Raw genomic sequence first — 22550 nt, forward strand, 5'->3', positions numbered from 1 at the left:
GACATATGAACTACACTCAGGTGACATGCATGAATAGGAATGCAGAGTCAAGAAAATAGTTATGAGAATTTGAATATTCACAAATTTCCTCATGTAAATACTGATATAACATTTGCAAAAAATCTGAATACTGTCCATGGCAAAACATCTCGTCAGTGTTACAGTATACTGTAATAATCCCACAATCCCATATCACCCTGAAGGTTTCTTCCTCATGTCCTCTCAGGGTGTTTTTCTTGCTACAGTTGTTTCTGGCTTGCTCATTAGGGATCTAGAGCTGCATCTGGATTTCTTTATACAAATAAAATTGATAGCGAAGGCTGCAACAATAAAGACGCAAGGTTTTTAAAAATCGTAGACACAATACAATTACTAGTAGGACAAGATGCCAAATAATACTGTGAAATTTACTGTTTTGGGAAATGTTAAAAAAAAAAAAAAAAAATCATACATATGTATAAATCTTGGATATCTCTCAGGCACTCAGAATACATATGCAATAGTCCCGGTTTCTTTTTTCACTGGCATGACCTCTGTTGTTGCACCTCAATGAATATATTCAGCCAAGGTATGAGTGGCGATTTAAGTATTATATAATATTTTCTTTATAATTTATGCTCTAGACATGTGAGGTCACAAAGAAGTTCCACATTAATTTCCAATAAATAAGAGTGAATATTAGAAAAAGAAACAGAAAAAAATTACGCTTTGAAATGAAGATGCGTTCTGTGTGGACAGGAGAGCCTGCCTGGAGACTCCACATGAAACCTGGCAGGTTCTAACAGCGTGTCACTGATGCAATGTTGCAGCAACACATCATTGTGGATCATTTTTTAACACAATGTTGATCGCTCATCCCCATGCCTGCAGGGCCGCCCTTGGCTAAGCGGAAGGCCATTCGGGGAACCGGGTCAATAAACTTCAGATACAGTATAATCACTCACAATTATCTCCAATCAGCTTCATTACACAGACTCGGGGGGTTGTTAATTAAGTCACTCTCCTTCCGAGGGACTCAATGAACAACCGTTCAGCAGCGATATTATATAATTAATACATTATCGACTCAAAGCAAGTCAGAGGGAGCTTGCGCATTATAAACGAAATCGACAACATCAGGTGAAGGAAACATATCTTCCGACTTGCCACACAATAAAATCTGATTAAAGTCAGATTTTTATTTTTTTGAGCTATTCTAACGATTGATTTACTTCTCTTCAAAAATCTAAAATCTCAACAATCATCCCAAAGTAAATCTGACGGGTTAGTGCTGAAAAGGCTTACAAATGGCAAACAGAATGTTAAAGTTATGGCAATAAATTTTTTTGTAAAAAAAAAAAAAAAAAAAAAAAAAAAAAAGTGTTTTTTGTGAGGGGGTCATAGTTAATATTGAGATTTAGAGGTTTATAAAAAAGAAAAAAAGAATTTGCAAGTCTGAGTGGTGCTTAATATTTAGTGGGTTTTTTTTTTTCCAAAGGATGTAGGTTCTAGGCAAAAAATAAACACTGGAATAGGCAAAAAAAAATTATAAATAAATAAAACTTCTGTACTTCTGGATGGAGTTCATATCAATTGGAAACTGAAAATGGTGTTGAGAAGGTCTTCACATGGACGGCCAAAAAAATCCTTGAAATAACTGTGGTACTTAGTAACTGTTAAGATGGCCATAGATTGCAATTAATACAAAACAGTTTTGCTACACTGTATTAGGACTCAATTGCCATTAAGACTTTAGCACTTAAGGGTCCATCAGTAAACAAATACTTACTTTAGCAGTGATGAAACTGTAATGAATGGATATTGTGTGTTACTCAGATAAGGATGGGTTCTTTTTTGAATCTGGTCCATCCTAAGGTTTTTTTCTTTAGGTTTACAAGACATAAACAGCATTTCTTTACATTAACACTGCATATACCATTTATTCATCTGAGAGATAAGAGCTTTGCTCAGGGGCCTAACTGTGGCACTTAACATCCTTACACTATTAATTCCATTTTTACTTCTGTAAAGATGATTTGCAACAATGTCCATTAAAAACAAATAAAACATAAAAATAAAATGCTGAAACGGCATTTTTAATACTGCCATTTTAATGTTGGTTGTGCTAAGAAAAACAGTGAGCTCTTAAAAATGACTTTGTGAGGAGAATTACAAGGTGGAAGGAGGTTTAAATGTTTTTTTCCAATCCAAAGCGCTTGGGGACTTGAGAAGAAACGATTAATAAATGGCTAATTAGGGATAGTCGCTCCAGGACCAAGACTATGAACTTCATGCCTATTACTTTTCACACAAAGACTATTAAGCTTCTGCTGCATTATTACTTTCTTTTATAACATTAATTTACACTACAGTATTGTCAGGATCTTGATTCTGATTGATCAGAAGGGGACCATGTTCAGAAGGTAATTATTTTCATTAATAAAATGTGAGCAAACTGCTGCTGTCTAAGAGAAATCAAACACTGTTGAAATGTTAATTGGACTGATTGGAAAAACTGCAGTCGTGGTATGCACATCACACCAAGTCATATTTAATTTGTTACTTAAAAGACATGTGGATGCCAAATCGTGCTCCATTCGGTCAAGCAGTATCTGCACTTATTGCTAGTTCTATGTACCCCATTGTTGAAAAACCTGCTGCTGCATACAGATCAAGGTCTCCTTTATCATCTTCATCTTATCACTGTTTCTCTGTCCAGGGGTTCTGCTACTGAATGCTATCGATATTACTTTCACGCTGTGTGCATTCATATACATGCAAATATGCCCAACTGACTGCGCATAACCTTTGGAAAACAGACGACAAAAAAATAAGAGCAGGTATATTTATATAAATGTTTTTTCCTGTTGAACTGAAAAGAATATTTATGTTATCTGTGCTTTAACAGCTTCATACTGTCCACAAGTAAAATAAATGTAACCAGTTAAATGAAATAAAATAAAAAAATCACTAAAATAAATAATAAAAATAGCAAAAATAACAGAATCTTGGATCAAATTACCATATAAATGCACCATGCAATATTTAATTTTAATAATTATATATTTTTAACTAGATTTTTTAAACCTTTTTATTTTCCTCTTGAACAATTTATAAGCATATTTATTAAATCACACCTCATCAGCTAACAAGACTTTTGTATGCAGTCTTTAAAATATGTGCTTTATGTCCATGAGAAAGAAACAGAGAGAGAGAGAGAGAGAGAGAGAGAGAGAGAGAGAGAGAGTGAGAAAGATTCAGGAATCAGTTTCAGGATGAAATATCCAATCCATTCTTATCTGTTTATGTGAGATTCAAATTTGCACATAAGAACAGTTCTAGGAAAACTTTTAAATATTTAAAAGAAAAAAAAACAACATTTGCTAGCCAAAGACTCAGATACAGATACAGATACAGAGAGCTCAAAATGAAATTTCATGGCTTTTAGGGATTTGAAGCCAACCACTAAAGGGGATATCTTTATTCATTCATCACACGTTCATAATTTACAAAGGCTGTAATGGATGTCCTGTTTATCGCCAAGATAACAGGCCATTTCCAGGTTGGATTGCACTTGCATTATCCGTGTGTCACAAATGATTTTAGTGATCAGTTGGCTATTATGTATATAGTCTTGTATAAGTCTTACAAAAGTGAGTATGCCCCTCATATTTCAGCAACCATTTTAGAAGATCTTCTCAAGGGACAATACTATAGAAAATTAAACATGGATATACACTGTATTGCCAAAAGTATTACCTGATATATGTGTTTTTTTTCCCACACTGTTACCACAAAGCTGGAGGCACTCAATTGTACAGGATGTCTTTAGATGCGCTATAATAACATTTTGGATTTGCTTGAACATGGAAACCTGAACCTGTTCCAGCATGGCAATGCCTTTGTGCACAAAGTGAGCTACTTAAAGATCTTGATTGGCCTGTTATAGAGCTCTGATCTCTTCCCTACTGTGATTAATTGGAATGCCAACTGCACCCCAGGCCTCCTCACCCTACATCAGTACCTGCCTTTCGTAAAACCCTTGTGGCTGATGAACACAAATATCCATAAGCACACTCCAAAATCTAGTGGAACATCTTACCAGAAGAGTGGAGGGGATTATAATAGCAAATTGGGAATAAAAGTAGAATGCAATACTCAAAAATTAAATACCATACTTATAGCCAGGTGACCCAATACCTAGCAATATAGTGTATTTTAGCGTACTTAATGTGCAGCTTGTATATCAGTGCAGATTTACTGTCCTCTGAAAATAACAAAATACAGAAAAAACATTTGGGATGAACTGCAACACTGACTTCACCCCAGGCCTTACTAACATCCTTGGTACTGAAGAAGGAGCACAAATCTCCTCAACCACAATCTAAAATATACAGGAACATCTTACCAGAAGAGAGGAGGCTATAAAAACAGCAAATGGGGTGTAAATGTGGACTGGGCTGTTTAAAAAAACAAAAGAAAAAAAAAATCTTATTGTCAGGTGTCCAGAAACATTTTTCCACAAATGCCTTTAAAGTGCCTTAATTTCAGAATTTACCAAAGAACACTGGAATTAGATTTGCAGACCAGATGTTCACTAGTTAAGTGAAGAGAAAATGTTATGCTTTATCACATGCAAAACGCCCCTCAAGAACTGTGCGCCTCCAACTTTGGGGTAACAAATACATATGGCTGGAAAAGTCAGGTACTGACCATTGATGTATATAAATGAACATGTTTTCAGAGGCTTCTACATATTACAGTAAAAGGATCATGTAACAAGGGCAACATGAAATAAACGTACACACCAATATGCTCTTATTTCCATAAAACCAGCTGCAGATCTGTCTGTGTGCATGCACGTGTTATGCCTAAGCACACTTTTCCACCGGAGGCAATCCACTCACTAATGACCATCTGAACGAAGAGGAAGCAGAGCTAAAGATGCAAAGGAAAACCTTTGCTGAAATTGTGACCATCAGAGAAATAAAAGTGGCGGCTTGCTGAAGTCAGACCCGAGTCGTTCATCATAGAAATAAAGACAATGGAGCCAGGGGTGAAGGAGCTGCACATCCATCCATTTTGTTGTCAGAATGGGTCGAAATGTGTGACCCTCAGCTCTCCTCCTGTGTCACAACTAACACGTGACGAAGGTGGAGAGAGGCCCGGCTGTCAAAGCATGGACAAACACGTCATCTTGAGAATATTGAAACAATTTCGACATGGACTACCAAGTTTGTTTGGAACCCAATGAAGTGTTTTTTGTTATTGTAGACCTTCCACTGTAGGGTTTGATATGTTGTGCATGCTAGGACATTCTGCTCACTATGAGGGTAAAAAGTATTTACCGTAGATGTCCTGTCAGCTCAAACTAGTCTTCTTAGACCTTCCTTAATAATATGGTGTTTCCACTTGCGAATGTCTGCTTACTCTATGTCTTTTTCTTGCACAATTCTGTGTAAACACTAAAAATCCCTGGAGAATTAACAGCTTCAGAAACACTCAAAGCAACATGTCTGAAATGAACAATCATTTCCTGGGCAAAGTCACGGAGATCAAATTCATCCAGTCTCACCTTGAACTTTATTTCCACGAGTTCATGCATTGCGCTGCTGCTACATGATTGGCTGATTGTATTCCATGAAACGGCAGGCAGGTGTACAGGTGTTATTCATGCAATAAAGTAGATTTAGTAGATAACATGGCTGTTTAAATATGCTTTTCACAATAAAATGCAATACAGGGACAATTAATATTTAAAACAGAAAAGTGACAACAGAACCTAATGCTTTTATTCCTTTTTTTTTAATGCACAAGGTCTCGGCAGAGGTCATGAAATTGACTGATTCCTTCCTTGACTCTGACTCTTTCTCACACACACACACACACACACACACACACACACACACACACACACACACACACACACACACACACACACCCTTCTAGTATATTCTAAATATAGAACATTAAATCATGATGTTTGCTATTGCTATTAAACTATATATGGTATAAGTTTGCATACTATTTGTTTCTGTTGTTGCTTTCTTTCTTATCTTGTTAATTTAACATCACATGCCCTGCCCACTTCACGTTACTGGTCATTAATAGATGGTCAGACTACTCACAAGTCGAAATAACAGCTTTTATGGTGAGATCACAAAAAGCAAAACATTCATTTATATAACAGTCTGCGCTTTTATCCTCGTCACAGTTGCAAGGACACCGGAGCATTTTCCAGAAACACACTTTATGAGGTGCATAGATGGAATGCCAGTCCATCACACAGCACATGCATATGCTTTTTCACTTAAAAAAAACTAAAACTGGGCTCAAGGTCAAAACAATGACCACAGAGCTGAGAGAATGCAAATGCTATCTATAACATTCTTCAGATATCCTTCTCTTCAAATCAGATCTGAGCACTAATACGGTCATGTTGCACAATACACTCACATTTCTATCAAGATCCTGGCCGGTTGATTTTTGTTCAACCTTGAACACAAAGACAGGATAAGGCCAAGGGTCAGTGAGTAGACGCTGCTGAAAGAAAGTGACAGAGTCATTTTCCAATGCAGGTCAATCTGTCGCACAGAGAGAAGCAATCCCGATGATTTTATAGTGATTCCTGTGATCCGGCTCCGGAGTCTGCAGGACCTACAGTTCCACTGATTCTCATCAGCTTTTGTAAGACTCGTGGCTAGTTTCGACCTGCAAAAGACACCTGCCCACTCCACCCAGCAGTTCTTCTGTCAGAGCTGCTTTAATGGACAAATCGCAGCTGTTCTCTGGACCAAAGCGCTGGCCTTTCAACTCTCACATAATGAAATACTATACGTCCAATCTGCTCGTTGGCCTTCGATGGATGCTGCAACCTTACTTTTAATTGGTCCAGAGAGAAGAGAGGAAGAAAGAGATAAAGTACACAACTGAAAGATAAGACAGTAGCCTGAGAGAGAGAGAGAGAGAGAGAGAGAGAGAGAGAGAGAGAGAGAGAGATAATAGTGAGAAAGTTGAGTCTGAAGCCGAGTTCAGTGTGTGCTCCTGCAGTAGTAAAACGCAGCTTGCATTCTGATGCCGTTTCCTCCTCGCAGTTAAAAGAAGCGCCGCCATTCTGCACCACTCGGCTCGGCGAAAGTGCTGACGCAGGCTAAATCAGGCATGCAAATGACTCTTTCTCTAACTCTGGTGACAATATTATTCTTGCTCATGACGGTGTAGTGTTTAATCCTTCCACAGCTCAAGCCCAGGACGTCAGCCTTAGAATCACACCCTGCTGGGGCTTTTAGCACAAATGAAGTCCATACAATAGCCTGTCAAGGAAATGCTATTGCCTAAGGACACAGGACCCTGGAGGCTCGCTCATCAATTATCCACCTTCGCCGCATCACAGCGCTGCACATCAACGACCTGTCCGTATGATCAGAGGACGAAACACAAACCGAACGTTAAAAAAAGCGGGTTTTACCTCACGCCAGCTCTCAGGCATATCTATACCTTAAATGGCTTTGAACACACAAACACATGCACACACACTTATCATCTACACACAGCTAAAACGGCACTGCTATATACGCATGTGTATACAGCAAGGGCCAAAGTAAAAAAAAAATAAAATAAAATAAAAATAGGGGGATAGCATATTATACTCCCTAAATAATTAATATGAGATACAAAAACCTGCTCATCTTTTCTTTCTCTTTGAGATTGAATGACACTGAAACATGGTCCAGGCGTGCACTCGCATATTATAAAAGAACAAAGTAGACTCAAGCACTTGCATGTCACTTGCACAAATATGGTGCCATTTATCTGAATCTATTTGGTTAATTACATGATATGATAAAATGTTGCTAAAACATAGGCACGCATGCATGCACACAAGAAAGAAAGAGTTAAAACTTTCTTTCGGCTTCTCCCATTAGGGGTCGCCACAGCGGATCATCCGCATGTTTGATTTGGCACGTTTTTACGCTGGATGCCCTTCCTAACGCAACCCTCCCCATTTATCCGGGCTTGGGACCAGAACTAAGAGTGGCTGGGGTTGGTTTCCTGACCGGGGATTGAACCCGGGCCACAGCGGTGAGAGCACCGCATCCTAACTACTAGACCACCAGGGGACCATACAAGAAAGAAGGAGTTACTGTACATATATACATAATACCATAAGAAATAAATTCCCCTTTCCAGCTCTATTAACGTTCACTCTTCCAGGAAGAACCTTCACTAAATTTTATGGAATGGCTTTGGGATTTATGCTCATGTGCATGATGGTCAAGTGTTGAAGATTCTAAATGAATAAAAATATTATTTGGAATGAACCAATATGTTTTTATTGATGTAAATACAAATTGGGTGCACACGTTTATTTTTATTTTTAAGAAAAGGTATAAAAAAGGTGAACAAAATTATGAACAAAACTATTGGGACAACTGATATTTCCAGCCAAATGTGGTTCTTCCGCAAACTGTTACCACAAAGTTCGAGAACCAAACCTGTTCCTGTGAACCAAACCTGTTCCTGTGAACCAAGTGATCTCCATTCATTACTTCACTAACACCCTTGTGGCTGAATGAGCACAAATCTATACAAATCACACTCCAAAATCTAGTAAAACCTTTTCCCCAGACTAAATGTGAAATGGAATCCTTAAAAAAAAAAATTCTGTGTTAAAAACTTTTAAAACACCTAGCTTTTTTTTTATGTTTTTTTTTTTTTTTTAAGACTTGGGCGTGTTCATTTTGTTTCTCTGCAACAAACTAGTTAATTTAACAATATGAAAATTTACAAATATATAAATGAAAAGATTTTAAACTTTTTAAATTTTTCATTGAAGAAGAAAAAAATAAAATTCCACCCTTAGCATGAATAACGGCTTTACACACTCTCATGGGGGCAGTTGGTTTCTTCTAACTTTCAGCTAAAATACTTTGTCATGCCTCTTGTATAACTTGCCAAAGGTGTTCTTTGTTAGTGGAATATTTCTTTCTGACCTTGTGTATGCCAGAGCAGTTCAATAAGGATTTAGGTGTGGGGCCTACACATGCTCTTCCATAACAGATAACACCATAGCTGAACGTAAGCTCTCTAAATAACGTTTACAGAGCTTGGATGTATGTTTTCGGGTCATTGTCTTGTTGTGTGGTTAAGTTGCTTCCAATTAGCTGCAGTCCAGATGAAATTGCATGGCGCTGAAGTATGGAATGGTAGCCATGTTGGTTTAGTATTCTTTTCACCTGGAACAAATCTCCAACCTTCCCTGCTCTAAAACAACCCCAAACCATTAAGCTTCCACCTCCCTGTTTGACTATGGGGATCTTCTCTCCTGTTCTCCGTCTTACATAATTTCTGTTAGAGCCAAAAATGTCACAATGTCATACACTGTAGGAACATGGATGTGTCCCAAAAACAACAAAGAGTAAAAGTTTCTAGCCTACCGACAGGCACTGTACACATGTGTAGCTGCATTACACTCCACCAAAGCCATTAATATAAACTACTAATGAATACTCAATAATTAGCCTAGTATATCATCAAATTGAAAGGTTTCGCAGTTCATGAAGACGTCTAGATATTACAATAAGGTGCACTAATAACCATCGACAAGTGTGTGTGAAAATGCATCAATATGTATGTGACAGCGGGGGCGTTGTCGAGCGTCAGCTGTGTGCGGAGAGGAGACGGTTTGAACCCGGAGGAGATGAACGAACGAGGATACTCACCTGTGTGCCATCATGCTGAGGTTGGTCTTTTAAAAGAGAGCGCCATTCACCTGAGAGAGCGGGAGAGCCGAGCTGAACTCTGTGTGTATATTTGTGCATGTGTGTGCCCTAGAGTGAAAACTGAATGCAGAAACAGTTCAAGTAAAAGACGCACACAGCTTCTGTGAAACGTTGCCAGTCTCCTGGGTCCTTCACACCTACGCCAGGGTTCTACAATGTAGTTATATAAAGTGTATTATACAAATAATACACCAATAACCACAAAATACTGCAGCCAATATACCAAAATACATTATACAATATATACACAGAGGGTGCTAACGTAGCTAGTTGGTTATGCTAGTGTTGTAGTGGACCTTTTTTTTGAGCAGTAAATCACTGAACCATAACATTTCTTTGATTTCTATAATAATGCCCAATGTCTGATACGCAGAGATCACATCAGCTTCGTGGCCTAACATCCTACTCACTAGTAGAGTACATCGAAAAATATTACAAAACCATTACACATTTATTACACTTCCAGTAACAGCAGTCAGTGCTACGTCTGCAATTCCACCCTGATTAGCGAGTCAGGCGCGCGAAACCTGCAACACTGTTAACGAACTGTTGATCAACAGAAAGTGCTGCTTCTGAAATTTCGGAGATGAAGTGGGAATGTAGCTGTGGAGCTGCGGATTTGAAACGCACAAATCACGAGGACAGAACGCAGTTTATATAATCAGCCGATATATTTTCCAGTTATAAAATCATTTCGCTATTTTCTATACGTTGGCTATTTGCAGATGACTATCGATTGGTCACATGCTGTTTGTTCATTTTTGAGTACAGCAGCTCTTAATTTACAAGGCAGGTTTCTAGATCCAACCATTAAAATTAAAATGTTACCATTTTTTTTGTTTTCAACATGAAAAAATAATGTATGTTACCTGTATCACAACTTCAAAAAAAACACACAAATACGTTGTTAGCAACTGGCCTTAACCGAGCCCTAAATACTGTTCGCACGTATAACAGAAAGCTGATCGGCTGTTGCAGGTTGGTCTCATTTGTAGTCATAATAGAGCAAATTAATACTAGCAAAAGAAAAAATTGCAACACCACAGAAACAAACAAAGTGCTACAGAAGCATTTAAATGAGCATTAGAGACAGTGTTACATGGACCTCGGAAGATTTCAACCTGTGTTTAATGATTTACGACCTGGAATATCGCATTGAAGACTTTTTAAGGCCTAAAATTTAGATTTTCAAATTTGACACTTATTAAGACCCCATGGAAAAACTGTTTAACCTTCTGCATTAAAATGAGCCATAAATAGAAAAAAAGTATGACATTCTTTAATACGACAAAGCCATTTTTATTGGCAAATCACTGTAGTATAAGAGCACTTCGGAGGACATCATGGAGATACTGGAAAACAAACTACTTCATAGTGGAAACAGTGACTCTGCTTTACATCTACGCTCTTACTGATTACTTTCCTATAACAACATGCCTCTGAGTGTTTTATGGCTTATTTACCAGATAAACTGCCCTTTCATGGCCACACAGAGGGAGTTTTGTTTGTTGAGACAGACAACACTGCCACTCCTAGGCCATTAAGCTAAACTAACTCAGAATCTCGTGATCTCTAATTTGTGCCACAGTTTTATATGCACATGTCCAAGAGATTTGCAGATCAACACACAGAGTTCATTCTTTCTGCCTTACACTTAAAAGCTACACAGGTGTTGCTTAGATGCTTTTTTTAATAAATTGATCTGTAAATCCAAAATGGACATGCCAAAGATGACAGGTCAGTTGTACTCAAAACTCATTTGAGTCATGTAATTACAATCTTGTAAATTTTTTTAAACTGTACAATTAATGTTTCAGAAGAAGATAATTGATACTAATTGAAACTTGTTTAATCAAAATGTAACTACTGACGGTGACCAGTAGAGGGCTCTCTTTTATCCTTCTCTGTTGAGCACGTTGACATTTTAAGAGTGACACAATACAACGTTACTGTTTGAGCATGTCTGTTTGTATTACACAAAACACTAACACCTCTCACTTGTTCGGGTGATAAGCTTTAAGTTTATATGCATGTTTTTGTGTTTGCTTTTACAGTTACCTTTATGGCATGTGGTTTATCACATTGATACTGAGCAGTTGAAGAGCCTTACTTGCGTACCCTGCAATAGAAGACTGGTAGTGCTGGGATTCCTAACCACTGAGCTACTAATGTGTTTTTATTTGTGTGCAAGATGCAGTTACATTGCTATTATCTCACTAACATGGTGTGTGTGTGTGCTGTTGGGATAGTCGTTCCAAACAGTCTCGGTACGGTGCGGTTGATTTCCATTAGACTCTTGATGGGTAATATGTCCCGCAATACTTGCTTTACATGGGGAATAATAATACCATATTATGTAGCGGGCCGGCAGTTTGTTTAGTTTCCGCCTCGCACTTTGAGCGCAGCGTCTCTATGGTTACTTGATCCGTACCGGAAACACGATTTGTTCCGGCACCCTGCGAAATTGCTACCACTCCCTGTCATCACCAACGTTTTTAAAAAGTCGAGCGATACGGATTCTTTTGCATTTAACATCCAGTTTTAAGTATTTTTCTCTTAAAAGGAGAAATTTCTGACAATTCCACATATCAAGGGAGTTAATATTAAAGGTAAAACACACACACACACACACACACACACACACACACACACACACACACACACACACACACACACACCAACAAAAGAAAACTATTTAATTCACTTTTCCAATTTGTATAATTTTATCAAAACATTTTAAATTTGTGCCAATTTCATTAGATTACTCAATTTCATCAATATAATAAAAAGTGTATTGCACTAATTTGAACTATTCTATTTTAGTTTTATATCATTTATTTTTTATTAAATCCAGTCATATTTACAATTATTTACAAAAATGTAAACAGTGGATGTTCAAAAATGATAAATAATATTAAACAATGTAAAAAAAAAAAACGACAAGCAATTTTATTTTGCATTTCTTCCCCCTAACCGTACCGAAATTGAAACGTGAAGGAAGACACGTACTGAATTATGAATTTTTATGTGTCTGAACCATGAATTTTTATGTATCTGTACCCCCCTAGTTTGCAGGGTTTTAAATGCGGTCAGTGAGTGTGCGATTGTGCAGGTGGCTGTTCGTGAAATACGGTTTCAGCTGTTGTGTCCTAAGGGGAAGGAGCCTGATGTTTTTAGCTATTCCTGGCTTAACCCCACCGTTCAGAAGTCCATCTGTATGTCTGCCTCTATCTGTAAGCAGACACCGTGACTGCCGGATAGGAACTCCCCAAGAGCCCTTCATGGCCTGCGTTTCTCTGTTCAACTGGATAGAAAATCTAACAGCTGCCTGGTAGTCACTGTACAGCCATGGAATGAGTCAGAGAAGGGGATTTCAGATCAATACAGACCCCTAAGCTTGGATGGATGACATGTAGCAAGTCTGTCAACCTCCTCAGTGCAACACAGGCAGGAAATGAGGCATAAGATTCAATCTGATACGGACTTTGCCAGTGCTTTCGGTAGCGTGAGCGTGAGCGCTCACACAACTCAGCACGCTGCCTGCTCCTGCTCCACATCCGCAAAAATAGAAATTTTACTAACATGATATTTACGAAACCATATTCGAAGAACCGGTTTTGGAGGCTTTCTAGTCACCTAGGTGTAATAAAAGCATGCATTTCTTTCTCATTTCTTTGGCTTCAGCTGCTTGAGATGGAAAACCTAATGCAATATAAAAATGTACAAGGCCCCGGTGCTAAAAGTGATATAATATGCAAGTACCGTATTTTCCGGACTATAAGCCGCTACTTTTTTCCCACCTTAAACAATGAAGCGGCTAATTTATGAATTATCCCTGGGTTTTTCCCGGTTTCACAAACTTCTAGCCAAAAAACTGAGCGACATAACATTAGACCAGTGAAATTTCCGAACGGAAACGAAAAAAAACGCACCTCACCTGTGTTCTGAGCTGCACGGCATTGGGAGAAAAAACTTCCATCGGTTGATTTTTAAACGCACAACGATGCCAAAAGATAAACTCCCGAGAGAAATAGTTGTGAAAGGAATGAGGAAGACAGTGAACAATGACTTTCTTGGTCGGCTACTGTTTAGATACCAGCCGTTGTAACCCGTTGAGTCTGGGTCAAGGGATAGCTCAAGTTGAAATCAGAAATCATATAAGCACAGACAGGTTTCCAAAACTCATGTTTTTTTTATTTTTCTTGGCAACAGCTTTACGGGTTAGTCAAAGAAACTTTCGTAATAATCTTTGTCACACATGCAGTAATACCGGAAAAATGCAGTGGCAGGCTGTTCCCAAAATACCGCTATGCTCCTTAAGGAAAACCAACATATTTCACCCGTTACACCGTGTGTAACGTGTCTTTCGTTACAGCCTGTGTAAAGTACATTGGTGTAGACGGCTTATACAGGGAGTGCAGAATTATTAGGCAAGTTGTATTTTTGAGGATTAATTTTATTTGAGGATTTAATTTGAACAACAACCATGTTCTCAATGAACACAAAAAACTCATTAATATCAAAGCTGAATATTTTTGGAAGTAGTTTTTAGTTTTAGCTATTTTAGGGGGATATCTGTGTGTGCAGGTGACTATTACTGTGCATAATTATTAGGCAACTTAACAAAAAACAAATTCATACCCATTTCAATTATTTATTTTTACCAGTGAAACCAATATAACATCTCAACATTCACAAATATACATGTCTGACATTCAAAAACCAAACAAAAACAAATCAGTGACCAATATAGCCACCTTTCTTTGCAAGGACACTCAAAAGCCTGCCATCCATGGATTCTGTCAGTGTTTTGATCTGTTCACCATCAACATTGCGTGCAGCAGCAACCACAGCCTCCCAGACACTGTTCAGAGAGGTGTACTGTTTTCCTCCTTGTAAATCGCACATTTGATGATGGACCACAGGTTCTCAATGGGGTTCAGATCAGGTGAACAAGGAGGCCATATCATTAGATTTTCTTCTTTTATACCCTTTCTTGCCAGCCACGCTGTGGAGTACTTGGACGTGTGTGATGGAGCATTGTCCTGCATGAAAATCATGTTTTTCTTGAAGGATGCAGACTTCTTCCTGTACCACTGCTTGAAGAAGGTGTCTTCCAGAAACTGGCAGTAGGACTGGGAGTTCAGCTTGACTCCATCCTCAACCCGAAAAGGCCCCACAAGCTCATCTTTGATGATACCAGCCCAAACCAGTACTCCACCTCCACCTTGCTGGCGCCTGAGTCGGACTGGAGCTCTCTGCCCTTTACCAATCCAGCCACGGGCCCATCCATCTGGCCCATCAAGACTCACTCTCATTTCATCAGTCCATAAAACCTTAGAAAAATCAGTCTTGAGATATTTCTTGGCCCAGTCTTGACGCTTTCAGCTTGTGTGTCTTGTTCAGTGGTGGTCGACTTTCTGCCTTTCTTACCTTGGCCATGTCTCTGAGTATTGCACACCTTGTGCTTTTGGGCACCCAGTGATGTTGCAGCTCTGAAATATGGCCAAACTGGTGGCAAGTGGCATCTTGGCAGCTGCACGCTTGACTTTTCTCAGTTCACGGGCAGTTATTTTGCGCCTTGGTTTTCCCACGCTTCTTGCGACCCTGTCGACTATTTTGAATAAGCGCTTGATTGTTCGATGATCACGCTTCAGAAGCTTGGCTATTTTAAGACTGCTGCATCCCTCTGCAATATATCTCACTATTTTTGACTTTTCTGAGCCTGTCAAGTCCTTCTTTTGACCCATTTTGCCAAAGGAAAGGAAGTTGCCTAATAATTATGCACACCTGATATAGGGTGTTGATGTCATTAGACCACACCCCTTCTCATTACAGAGATGCACATCACCTAATATGCTTAATTGGTAGTAGGCTTTCCAGCCTATACAGCTTGGAGTAAGACAACATGCATAACGAGGATGATGTGGTCAAAATACTCATTTGCCTAATAATTCTGCACTCCCTGTAGACAGGTGCGGTTAATTTATGTTAAAATAAAAATAATTGTAAAATTCGGCTTATATATGGGTGCGCTTTATAGTCCGGAAATTACGATAGTTAATTTCCATTAGACTCTTGATGGACTCTCTGCATTTTATAGCTGAATCTCAGTTAAATGTTCAATTGCATATACTGCGTAGTGCCTCACTATTAAACCTCGCTGTGAATTGTCTCCTGTATGAATACACATCACCTGAAGCCCAATTCTGAAGGGATCATCTGCCCTGTGCGAGATTGTCTATGAACCTGAATAATGGCATCACACATGGTCATATGATCTTATTTGTATTGAATTACACTATATGCATGCATTAAATTATTTACTATGCTTTTTATTAATTTGCCATTATGTAACACTAGATGATCAAAAACCTTACAGAGATAAACCTGCCTGCCCATTACTTATGCATGCATCTACAGTGCATCCGGAATGTATTCACAGCACTTTACTATTTTCCACATTTTGTTATGTTACAGTTTTATTCCAAAATAGATTCATTATTTTCCTCAAAATTCTACAAACAATACCCCATAATGACAACGTGAAAGAAATGTGTTTAAAATCTTTGCAAATGTTTAAAAAATATATATATATAAAAATCACATGTACATAAGTATTCACAGCCTTTGCTCAATTCTTTGTTGAAGCACCTTTTGGCACCAATTACAGCCTCATGTCTTTTTTGAGTATGATGCTACAACCTCGGCACACCGATTTTTTGGGGCAGTTTCTCCCATTCTTCTTTGCAGAACCCCTCAAGCTCCATCAGGTTGGATAGGGAGCGTCGGTGCACAGATATTTTTAGATCTCTCCAGAACTGTTCAATCGTGTTCAAGTCTGGTCCCTGGCTGAGCCACTCAAGGACATTCACAGAGTCGCCCTGTAGCTACTAGTTTGTGATCTTGGTTGTGTGCTTAGGGTCGTTGTCCTGTTGGAAGATGAAGCGTCGCCCCAGTCTGAGGTCCAGAGTTCTCTGGAGCAGGTTTTCATCAAGGATGTCTCTGTGCATTGCTGCATTTGTCTTTCCGCTGATCATGACTAGTCTACCAGTTTCTGCTGCCGAAAAACATCCCCACAGCATGATGCTGCCACCACCATGCTTCACTGTAGGGATGGAATTGGCCAGGTGATGAGCAGTGCCTGGTTTCCTCTAGACATGACACTTGGCATTTAGGCCAAGGAGTTTGTTTTTTTTGGTTTGGGAGTCCTTTAGGTACTTTTTGGCAAAATCTCAGCGGGCTGTCACAGCGAGTGCTGCATAGATGTTGTTCTTCTGGAAGGCTCTCCTCTCTCCACAGAGAAATGCTGGAGCTTTTACAGACTGACCATCGGGTTCATGGTCACCTCCCTGACTAAGGCTCTTCCTTAAGGCTCACACAGATTCCTGGTGGTTCCAAACTTCTTTCATTTACAGAAGATGGAGGCCACAATGCTCATTTGGACCTTCAATGCTGCAAAAATTTTTCTGTACTCTTCTTCAGATCTGTGCCTCGACACAATCCTGTCTCAGAGGTACACAGACAATTCCTTGGACTTCATGTCTTGGTTTTGCGCTCTGGCATGCAACTGTTCCCTGTGGGACCTTTATATAGACAGGTGGGTACCTTTCCAAATCATGTCCAATGAACAAAATTTACCACTCCAATCAAGTTGTAAAAAACATCTTAAGGATGATCAGTGGATGCCCACATTATGTGGATAACCACATTGCGATATTGTGCGGGATTTTTTAAAATAAATAAGTGAGAATAATTATGAGTTTCATTAAATAAATAGTTTCCCATAACCTACTCTACACGGCCACTGCGGAGGGACTTTTTGAACGCACTGTAATTTGTATTTTGATGTAATATGGCAATTAAATGTACTAAATGGGTTTAGTTTTCATCAATATTCTTGCAATTTCAGCAATAAAAATTAAAATGTATCTAAAAAGAAAAATAAATTACTTGTTCTATTTAAGAAACCCATCTTATTTTCTCTCTTATTTAGTACTGCTCTGTAATTAAGAAAAAGTACTTCTTATCCGATTACTCGATGGTACATTCGTTAGAATACTCGAATACTAAAATAATCCACAGCAGCAGCCCTAATGGGAACACTGACTGCACCCCAGGCCTCCTCAGTACCAGACTTTACTAATGCACTTGTGGCTAAATGACTACAAATGGGGACTAAATGTGAAATGGGATTTTCAAAAAGCACATGCAAATTATATTCTCAGGCCCACAAACTTTTGTCCATGTAGTTTAGTCTTTACAGGCATTGACTTATGCTGTATTTGAATAGCGGTCTTAAGAAGAAACAAAAATATATAGAACATACCACTCACTTTTTCTGAGATTAGCAAATGCTCTCATATCAAAATATCTTCACACAATCTGAAGTAAACATTTCCTTTTTTATCATCATACTATATGCAAATAATGACGTTGTTCAATCAGTAATGCTGATTATACCGATATCTGGGAGGATGAGTGGAAATATACATCACACATCACAATTAGTAGACTAGCTTTGGCCAACAAAAGACTTACAAAAGAGACCATTTATACACTTTTCTAGTCGGAATGCACAGAGATAAAAAATTCCTTCCTACTTCCTACCTATATAAGCAAATCTGCATAAAATCTGCAGGCCCAAATCTCTGAAGTCAATTTGGTCTTGATATTTCTCAGAAGAAAATAGAGAAAAACAATTACAGAACTTTACTGCATTTCTGCAAATAAAGAGAAATGGCTTATAGAAGGTAAAATCCATGTTTTTTCCATGCTAAACAAAAGGCAGCTCCAGTACTAAATGATAGGCTTGTTAATATTCAGACATACTTGTATACAAAACCCTTTAAATAAGTATGAATGAGTGCAATTTAAAAAAAGGATTTTTAGCATTCTAGAGTGCAAGTCCTGAGAAATCCCACTGCTACTCACACGACTGCTCCGCTCCAATCGATCAGCATGACAGGTAAATTAGGCTGCTGTCTGATTCGACATTCGGTGCTCTAATTATTACCATATTACACATTTTCATCACCCAATCTCCTCCCTCGGGCAGTGGGACAATAAATGGCAGACTTGTACAAAACCTACTCCTGGACATGAAAAAAAGCCAATCAAATGAAGTTAGAATTCTTCATAAATCACTACTCTGGTAAATGGACTTGGCGTGAACTTGGCGTTGACTCACAATAATACAACATTCGTGATGCCTTAAAGTCATAGCGTCTCTTAAGACTTCTTCACTGACTCTAGATATGACTCTGTGTACAGTTGCTTTTGAAACCTTCTCATTCCACCAACCAGTACAACAGTAACAGCTTTATAAATGCAAACCTATAGACATTTATCAGTTGATATTATGTTATAAACAGAATGTGTAAAGTTAACTTGAATGTCAACATTTTAAAAAAAAAAGCCAAACTAATGTAAAGAACTGACTCACTGTGAGGCAAGATGAAGTCACATGACAATTCAGCAATAGGAATATGATCGAAGCTTTACTAATGCTTTTTTCTGGATTATAGCACCCTCTTCTGGCAATTGATGCACACTCAAAAGTGCACAACAATACTGAAAGCATCAAAAGCTTGTGTGTTTCTTTGAGTATAAATCGTGGTAAGCAAATGAACGGATAAAGTATTAAAGAAGTGGGAGGTTTTTACTTTTATGCGAGAGCGATATGTGGCTAGCCAAGAAAAGCCTCCTTTTATTAACAGGAACGTTTATTCATTCATCTTTAGTAGGTGCCTGGTCAGGAGCTGGGGTGGTCAAAATAACAGTATTTTTTATTTTGTGATCTAGAACCATCAAATTTCCCACATGCTTTACTAGTGATGTAGCTGAGGTTGAAGAACTGTCCAAGCCAGAATTCACACCCCATGCTGAAAGCACTGGCATTTCTATCTGTTTTCCCCACAGCGTTTCTGACAGCATGGTTGTAGGATTAAAAAAAATCAAAAATAAATAAAAAAAACCTGATCTACAGCATGACCAAAAGTATGTGAAGCACTGAACATCCCATTTTGAAACCCTAGGCATTAATACGGAGTTGCTCTTCCTTTGCTGCCGTAACAACCTCCATTCTTTTTTGAAGGCTTTCCACTAAACTTTTAAACATATACATTTTGTGTTTGTTCAGTCACAAAAGCACATGTTGAATTAAAGAGCCTGGTGTGAAAATGGCCATCAAATTTGGGTTGAGGTGAGGGCTCTGTGTAAAACACACGTGTCTTTGCACACGAGCGATGGGAAAGTATGTTTTCATTGACCTCGCTTTATAAACAGAGGCACCATCATGCTGAAATGTGTTATGGAAAATGTTTAATCTACAGCATACATACACATTCTGGATAATTGTATGCTTTTATTCAAACTTTTGTGGCAGCAGTTGAGATGAGGTCAAGTGTCCAGAAACTTCTTGCCATATCTTGAAGACGCATTACATTCTAGAAATTCAAGACCAATATTTGCTGCCAACTACTTCTACTATATCCCTCTGTGACAGCAGACAACCACCGAGTATTGCTGAGTACATCCAAACTATTTAAACACAAACACATTTAACGCAGCGTGAGCCAGAATTCCTTTTCGGTCAAAATGCTGTCAACGTACTCCGTTAATTCAGTGTAGAAGGCTTTATATGTGATTGAGTGTATAGCTAAAGGAAATGTCAGTACCTGTGATTCTGTGCTGTTTGGTGCTCACACGGTTGCTAATCTGGACTGTGCAGCACAAATGTAGCATAGCCAGCATGGTTAGAATCATCACCACACTCTGCACAAGCAGAGTCAACTCGAACTGCTTCCCGACCCTGCAGACACACACACACACACACACACACACACACACACACACATATAAAGTGTAATTTCTCTGGCATAATCTAACTGTTTTTAGCAATGTAACCCATTAGAAATACTATTCTATAGAGTGAAAAATTATTCCTCTTGCACTCACCAGAAGAAGATGCGCAGTATGTTAGCGATGAGCAGAACAAGGCACACGCGAGTAGAGAAGCCCTCGGTGTTGCTGGTCTTCTGGATCTCCTGGTATTGAGGGATGTACGGCACCGCACCCCCAAACACCATCACACACGAGGCTAGCCATGAAAGAAGAGTCCATGAGCTCTCCATTGAAGCAATTGACTCCTCCAGCTCAGGGTCCATGGCTCAAAGCCTCACCAGCACCTCCTCGTTCTCCTCCACCACCACAACTGTCGCTGCTGCTGCTGCTGAACTCATACACCGTCCTGAGAGAACAAATTACACCTCAACTTTCATATAGAAAATACACATACAGAAGGGGAATACGGAAAGGAAAAGCACACAATATGAGAGTAAAAAAATTATAAATTATATAAATTATATTTATAAAAAAAAATTATGATTTATATATAAAATAGAAAATAGAAAAATAAATATATAAAATAAAAATTCAACAATAATTAAATTTATTTTAAAGATGCAGTTTGCCATTTTAACTCTGCCCCCTGCTGCTCGCCAGGGGAATTGCGATCACAAGTCACACAAGTCTCAATCAACCACCACACTTCACACCCTTTTGTGGACGTTATAAGCGGTGTTTTAAGCTATTCACTGCAGCTAAGACCAAGGCTTAGTTTAGAGCCAGTAGATTAAAATCTAAAATGTACAAACAAACAAGCAAGCAAAAAAACATTAGATCATTACATGACAATAGTAAACACTTTCAGTTTTTTTTTGTATGTTCATCTTTTTTAGCTTTGGAAGCAGTTTTAAAATGTAGTGGTCGACTGATTATTCAGTTTTGCCGATTAATTGCCACAGATAGTTGATTCCTGGAACTACCTGCAAAAATTCATACCAATAATTTTCAGGGCATGTGGCAACTGTCATTACAAGTGCGGCCTCTAGAGGCGAATCACTGACGCCACGTGCTGTTTGTTTTTACATGCACGACCGCTGTATAATATTTATTAATTAAAATGAATTCATTATGTAATTCTATTTATTCATTGATATTTATATTATTTCCTTTAGCACATTTCCATGATTCAGTAGTCTTTTTATTTTTGCAATAAAGTTCAATACTATTTCACATGGAGCATTGTGTTTTTCTTTTTTATATTTTCTTTATCCAGTATCCATTACTACTAAATTAATTGGTTATCGGCATTAATTGGTTATCGGCAAGTACAATCAAATCTAGTTAACGGTATCGGTAAAATCCACTCTCGATCGACCTCTAGTATAAACCGCACCCTTAAAAAGGAAAATGCTATTTTGTATTCTATATTTATTGAATTTTTTTATTAGAAGAAACATTAGGTTGGTTGAAGAAACATTAGATGAAACAAATCGCTTTCTTTTCAGCTATTGTCCTGACCTTTTTTAAAAAACATTTTTTATAAACTGAACATTTTCATATACACGTCCGTGCATGCACTTGAACGCAGCTTTCCGAACACGAAAACTGGAATTGTACTACGATTCGCCGCCTGGCCTTCAACAGGATTAATTACTCATCTCAAACAGGATTAATTACTCCCATAGTGTTCCTGCCCAGACACTGAACCTGATGGTGTGAGCTACGAATATTTTCTAATAGGCTGAGAATTAGTACCAAGTACTCCGTAGAGGGGGAGAGGGAGAGAGAGAAAAAGAGATGAGACTATATAATCATACAGGGTTGTGCTAAAAATGTCAAAATCCAATTTCAGCTCAGCCTCATGAATCTCCTGAAGTCTTTCATCAGCTACATGTAACAGAAGTTTTTACTTCCTTTCCTCTCTATGTGCAAACCTGCAGA

At 38.4% G+C, this 22550-nt stretch overlaps 1 protein-coding gene across 3 annotated transcripts in view; it reads right to left on the reverse strand.

The window, feature by feature from the left end:
• Positions 1–22550, reverse strand: part of si:dkey-246g23.2 (solute carrier family 66 member 2) — a 66585-nt gene that overhangs the window by 36140 nt on the left and 7895 nt on the right. For all 3 annotated transcript variants that reach the window (XM_046864801.1, XM_046864799.1, XM_046864800.1), the window contains 2 exons: positions 20721–21012; positions 20441–20574 (listed from right to left, as the gene is read on the reverse strand). In XM_046864801.1, coding sequence (XP_046720757.1) covers positions 20441–20574; positions 20721–20929 — 343 coding nt within the window. In that variant the 5' untranslated portion in view covers positions 20930–21012. The remainder of the gene's footprint in view (positions 1–20440; positions 20575–20720; positions 21013–22550) is intronic.

The sequence above is a fragment of the Silurus meridionalis genome, chromosome 13, assembly GCF_014805685.1.
Source record: "Silurus meridionalis isolate SWU-2019-XX chromosome 13, ASM1480568v1, whole genome shotgun sequence".
Classification (NCBI taxonomy): domain Eukaryota; kingdom Metazoa; phylum Chordata; class Actinopteri; order Siluriformes; family Siluridae; genus Silurus; species Silurus meridionalis.